The sequence below is a fragment of the Chiloscyllium plagiosum genome, chromosome 6 (genome assembly GCF_004010195.1).
Source record: "Chiloscyllium plagiosum isolate BGI_BamShark_2017 chromosome 6, ASM401019v2, whole genome shotgun sequence".
Taxonomy (NCBI): Eukaryota; Metazoa; Chordata; class Chondrichthyes; order Orectolobiformes; family Hemiscylliidae; genus Chiloscyllium; species Chiloscyllium plagiosum.
The window spans coordinates 119,413,369-119,420,119 of record NC_057715.1 but is presented as its reverse complement, the minus strand read 5'-3'; the positions used below and the strand labels follow the sequence as shown (position 1 = coordinate 119,420,119).

The 6,751-nt window shown below is 42.9% G+C and overlaps 1 protein-coding gene across 1 annotated transcript in view; it reads left to right on the top strand.

The window, feature by feature from the left end:
• The window catches only part of LOC122551092 (dynein heavy chain domain-containing protein 1-like), a 221,247-nt gene that overhangs the window by 207,635 nt on the left and 6,861 nt on the right, over positions 1–6,751 (top strand). The window contains exon 42 of the mRNA XM_043692735.1: positions 5,455–6,155. Within this exon, the coding sequence (XP_043548670.1) occupies positions 5,455–6,155 (701 nt within the window). The remainder of the gene's footprint in view (positions 1–5,454; positions 6,156–6,751) is intronic.

Sequence of the window (6,751 nt, the reverse complement as noted above, 5' to 3'; positions counted from 1 at the left end):
CTAATTTCCCAGAGGGAAATTGAGAGTTAACCACATTGCTGTGGGTCAGGAGTCACATGTAGGCCATACTGAGTAAAGATGGCAGATTTCCTTCCCAAAATGACGTTAGTGAACCAGATAGTTTTTCCAACAATGGATAATGGGTTCATACTTGTCATTAGAGTCTTAACTCCAGATTTCTTAACAATTTTATTTCTTAATGTATTACAGAGAATAATTAACTAACCACTATTTCTGAGATGCCTTTGATGTAGGTGAGAGTGGCTGGGGTTTCTGGCCTCCACCTCCTTCTGGCTTTGAAAGGATTAAGCTGATAGGGGTGTTGTTTTATCGGAACAGTATTCCCTATGTCTACTTCAGGTACAACAGCATTAGCCCTCCCCATCTGATTCTTACATATGTCCTTACACTGCAGTAACAAATCTTTCTATGTTCCTGAGACAGATTGTTTACTAACTTATCCCATTCCTCAAGGACTTCTTCATTTTTAATCTATTTTGGGGCACCTCAAAATCTACATCATCTGGATTTGATTCCTCACTCTGTAGGGCAGTAACTAACACCTGTTTCTCCAGTTCTTTCTCTCTAGTATAATATGGTTTCAACATGTTCACATGACATACCCGATACCTTTTTTCCTATCTGGCATTTTTACTAGATATTTCACCTGACTCAACTTTTTCTCAATTTGATAGGGACCACTAAACATGGCTTTGAAGGGGTCTCCTATTACTGATAACAGTACTAACATGTTATCCCCTGGAAAAATGTCCGAGTCTCAGAGCTTCTATTTGCCACCTGCTTCATTCGACACTGTGCCCTCTTTACGCGCTGTTTAGATAACTCACCTATTCAATTTAGTCTCTGCCTCATCTCTGATACATAATCCAAGTGTGAGATCTCCAACTTTGGTCTTTCAATTTTTCTTTAATTAATTTCAAAGGGCCTCTCACTTTATGACCCAATATTAACTCAATGGGAGTGAACTGGGTAGTCATTTGGGGCGTCTCTAATGGCAAATAATCATTCGGATAATCCTGACAGGATGCTCTTAACCCATTTTGCCTTGATACTCCATAATGGAATTTCCTCCGGAAATCTGGTAGACACATCCATTATGGTTAATAAGTACTGGTTCCCACTTTTAGTTAGAACATAGAACATAAAACATAGAAGAATACAGCGCAGTACAGGCCCTTTGGCCCTCGATGTTGCGCCGATCCAAGCCCACCTAACCTATACTAACCCACTATCCTCCATATACCTATCCAATGCCCGCTTAAATGCCCATAAAGAGGGAGAGTCCACCACTGCTGCTGGCAGGGCATTCCATGAACTTACGACTCGCTGAGTGAAGAACCTACCCCTAACTTCAGTCCTATATCTACCCCCCCTTAAGTTCTCGGGAAGGGACCTACACAATCAATTATAACCCACGTGAAAGGTTCTTCAAATGTGGGAATTGGCAACAAAGGGGCTGGTTTTATTACAGCCTGTGGCTTTCCTACCCTTTGGTAAGTATGACACGTACGGCAAAAGTTAACCACATCCTTGTGCATTCCAGGCCAATAGAAATGCTTTTGTATCTTAGCCTGAGGCTTTCATACCCCTCGGTGACATTGTACAGGTAGTTTATGTGCTACCTGTAACACTTCTGTCTGTATGCTACAATCTGGTGCACTTTGGCCCATTTCTCCTCTGCACTAACCTGTCGTAGTCTCCATTTCTGTCTGAGGATTCTATCTTTCCGATAATAACCTTCAGGAATATTCTCTGCCTCCTTTTCAGAGTATGCATCCACATATATATCTTTTATCGTCTTGTCTTGCTGTTGCAAGTCTCCAAGCCTTTCATGACTAAACACTTCTGTCTGGGCCTCTGCCTGTGCAGGTTTTTCCTGCATCATTACGTGAAACAAGGTATCCGCTAACTGAGCTTCGTGCTGTGACTTATGATAATGGGATCTGGTTATAACACAGTCTGAGAAAATACCAGGATACTTCTGTTTTAACTCCTCAGTTTCGTGGTCTTCCTTGGGCTTCTCCACAGCAAGGGGTGCCACTCACATCTTAGATCCTGCCAAATCATTCCCAAGGACAAATTGAATTCTTGGAACTGACACTCTGTCAATCGCTCCCACTGTAACGTCCCCAGTCTTAAATTGGCACTCCAACCTGGTCTTACATAGGGGTACACTAAATTTCTATCCATCTATCCCACAAATTACCACACTCTCGGGTAACAGATCCGAAAGAGTGCATATTCACTTATCTCTCACAATCAGGAACTAGTTAGATCCTGTATCTCTCAAAACTAAAACTTCTTGTCCTTCTCCCCCTGTTCTTTCTGAGTAAACTTTAGCCACAGAGGTGAACTCTTTGTAGTGATCAGGTACTAACTCCATACACAGCCCCTATCTAGGCTGTACGCTCTCCTGCAGGTCCTCAGCTCTTTTTGGAGTCTCCTTTACCACCTTCACTAACGTCACTGGCTTAGCTTCTTTTACCACATCTTTTCCCACAATGCCTTTCCTTAATGACCAGCACTGTGACTTTACGTGTCTCACTTTACCAAAGTGGAAACACCTGAGACCTTTTATCTCCTTTCCACCCTCTTGGGCTTCTTTTTTATCCTGTGGTAAAGTCTTAACAGTGTTCTCTACTCTTAGTTTAGATTAGATTAGATTAGATTATTTAGATTAGATTATTTACAGTGTGGAAACAGGCCCTTCGGCCCAACAAGTCCACACCGACCCGCCGAAGCGCACCCACCCAGACCCATTCCCCTACATTTACCCCTTCACCTAACACTACAGACAATTTAGCATGGCCAAATGACCTAACCTGCACATTTTTGGACTGTGGGAGGAAACTAGAGCACCCGGAGGAAACCCATGCAGACATGGGGAGAATGTGCAAACTCCACACAGACAGTTGCCTGAGGCGGGAAGCTTGTCTTATGCACCAAGTTGTATTCATCTGCTAATTCTGCTGGCCTTCTCACCTCCTGAGCTTTCTGTTCCTTCACAGGAATTCTTACCATCTCTGGAAGTGAGTTTTTAAAAACCTTCAGCAGAATGATCTCTCTTAGAGCCTCAAATGTTCAAAGCACGCACCCATCAATCAAAATGACTATGTTTAATTCTTTCGAACTCAACATAAGTGTGACCTGGTTCCTTCTTTGTGTTTCTGAACTGCTGCCTATATCTTCCGGTATCAATTCATAAGGACTTAAAATAGCCTGTTTAACCTCTTTATAATCTCTTGATACCTCATCTGACATTGCAGAAAATACCTCACTTGCTCTGCCTACCAGTTTAGTCTGAACTAGCATTACCCATAAATCCTTGGACCACTCCATCTGCCTAACAAATTTTTCAAATGAAATAAAGAAGGCTTCAACATCTTTTTCAACAAAATATAGCAGAGTTTTGACATATTTGTATACATCGTTATCTTCTCTTTTAATCTCCACCCTGTTAACTTGACTTTGCTAAGTCAGAACTTCTCAAGTTCAAATTCACTCTCTTTCTCCTGTCTCTCTTTGCTCAGCCAAGAACCTTCTCTCTCTCTCTTTTTCCTCTCTCTTTGTTTATCTCCTAACTCCATTTTCCTCAGTTCTAATTTAAGCTTTTCTACCTCTACTGCACTTGTCTATTTCTCTGACACATTTATGTGTTTGAGTAATTCCCTTACAATTTCAGCTTTACTTTTGACCTTGATTAAAGCGAGATCTAACTTCTTTGCTAATTCTAAAAGTATGGCCGTTTTCATTGGCAGTTCTCCTCTCAACTGTTCAATTTTCCCTGGACTTGTACCCCAAAAGCATTGGTTGTGTCTTTGACTTTTAAGATTATCAATATACTAAATCAAAATTGGATTGGAGTTTGATATTTTTTGGGGTATAATTTAAATTGATTGGCCGAATTCAAATTTGTGTTTTTTGTCTCACAACAACTTAGTGAGTGCTGTTTGTTCTTAATCAAATGTTACTTTGTAATACTTTGTAAATTCTCCAGCTCTCGGTGTATTTTCAAAGTCCTTCACTCTCTTAAAGGTACACCCACATCTTCATAACATACCTGCTAACTCTTTAATATTGCTGAAAAGAGAGATGTGGCTGAAGCTTTTCATCTTGCACTAATCAGGACACACACATGAATGTTTGAAAACCATCATAGCAATTCACATTGCAGGAGGAAAGAAGAAAGAACTAGTCAACTCTAATTTGATGAGGCACTGCCATCGAGAAGACAACAGGAAACTAGAGGCTGCCCAGCTCCTGGGTAACTTAAAAAAGATGCACAAGTTTGAACACATTCCTGTTGTTTGCACAAAATGGGTCCCCGCGTATGAATCTGTATGTAAGTGGTAGGAAGCATAATAAATCATGTTCTAAACTTTGGGTTACTTTAAATCAGTTATTGTGCTGCCCAGTTGTGGGATCACCAAACAGTTGACATTGTGTTTTGTGACTGGTTGAATTGATTTTTATGGGACACAGACTTCACTGGCTGGCCAGCAGTTATTGCCGTCCCCAGTTGCCCCTAGGGAAGGTGATGGTGAGTTGACTTCTTCACAACCACGATAGTTCATGTGTTAGAAGTATTCCAGGATTCTAACACAGTGACAGTGAAGGAATGGTGAAGGATATATTTACAGGTCAGGATGGTGAGTGACTTATGGTGTTCCCATGTATCTGCTTCTTGAGATAGAAGTGGTCATGTGTTTGGAAGGTGCTCTCTAAGGATCTTCGGTGAGTTTCTGCAATGCATCTTGTAGATAGTATGCACTGCTGCTCCTAAGTGTCAGTGGTGGAGGGAGTGGATGTTTGTGAATGTGGTACCTTTGACAAATGGTTTGATTTGATCAACCAATCTCTGGGATGGTCTGACTGGTGTAGCTGGCATGACATCAATCCTGAAAATCATATACAACATTGCTCAATTGTGGGGGAGACACAATGGTGTTTTTTGGACTGATGGTAGTTTCCCACTCGCAGTGTCTATGTGTAGCAGCTGGGGTAAGTGTCACTGTTAATTAATGGTACCTCTTTCCTTACCAATCTCCATGTTACCTGACAGAAGTTAGCCCTCCAGCCTCCTTTTTTAGCGTAGAAACACACAGATTAGGGAGAAGTGTCAGCTAATCAGCCTTCTGAGCCTGTTCCATCATTCAACAAAGATGTGATTGCTCCACATTCTCATCAATCTCGAAAACCTTTCACATGCAGATTTGAAGCTTTCCCTCAATTCTCTAATTTACTGATTCCCTCCTGGATTTCAATTCTTCTTCCGACTGATCCTTCACGCTCTGTTTTACCCCCACCTTGGCCAGGACATCAGTCATTAGTTGTGTTAGGAACGCTGTCTGATAGTGAGGCGCACTGAGAATAAGAGAATTCGGAGAATATTGAATTCCAAGTGATGGTCCTCTGTTTTCGCTTCTGTTCTAGGGACACCGTTGACAAATGTGACACATCAAGACATTGAGAAACGGATCAACCACATGTCCAACTCCATTGAATCTGTCACAATTGGAATTTGCAATGGCTTTGAGGAACAGCTGTTTATCCAGAACAGTGAATTCATGAACACAATTCTGTTCATGGCCCAGATCCCTGGTCACCCTGGTCACATAGACATCAGCCGCAATGAGAGAGTGGTAGCCCTGATGACTGATATTCTGGACATTCTCCAGAATCTGAAGACCTCAATGACAACTAACCCTGAGATTGAAGACAGAGAGGGGAAGTGGCTCAGTGCAGAGCCCATTAGGAGGTTCCTTCTAAGGGAAAGATCTCATTTCAAGCATTTGGTTGATCAGGTCCTGTGTGATCTCAACAATGTGATGCATGTTCTAGAAGGATCCAGACTCTCCAACCTTGAGTCAGATGACATGATTGAATCACTGAGGTCTGGCCACCTTCCTGGTGTCTGGGAGTCACTGAGCCGAGTGAGAGCACCACTCCTGCAGTGGGTACAGCTCCTGAGAACCAGGCTGGAACTGCTGAACAATTACTTGGCTGGTCCAGAGGCTCCTGTCTCCTACAACCTGACAGCATTTCAGCATCCACGGCTGTTACTCAGCGCTTTGCTGCAGCAGAAAGCTCAGTCCGAGCACCTCGACCTGAACAGATACAGCATACAAAGTCAGGTATGTCATTGCAGCAATGTCAGACTGGGCCTGGGCAAGTCTTGGGACTTAACATTGCGGAGCAGAGACCAGAACGTATCCAGCTCCCTTACCGACCCCAACCTCTGATCCTCTCCAATTCCAGTGTCTACAACAAAGCTAAACCAATAGGCCAGTTACTTCCTGGTTCAGACCCATTCTCTCTGAGGAATACTGGCTCCTTTCCCTCAGCTTCAGAAAACTGGTAAGTTCATGAAGAAGGGCTCCCAGAGCAAAACCCCTGTTTATTGATCCAGGATTCCATTCCCTTCAATGTGCTTTCATTCCGAGCATTTTCAAAATGAAACCAGGTGGTTCTCTGCTCCTCTCACTAACTGGAAGAGAAAGTGAGGGCTGCAGATGCTGGAGATCAGAGCTGAAAATATGTTGCTGGAAAAGCGCAGCAGGTCAGGCAGCATCCAAGGAACAGGAGAATCGACGTTTCGGGCATAAGCCCTTCTTCAGGAATGAGGAAAGTGTGTCCAGCAGGCTAAGATAAAAGGTAGGGAGGAGGGACTTGGGGGAGGGGCTTTGGAAATGCGATAGGTGAAGGGAGGTTAAGGTGAGGGTGATAGGCC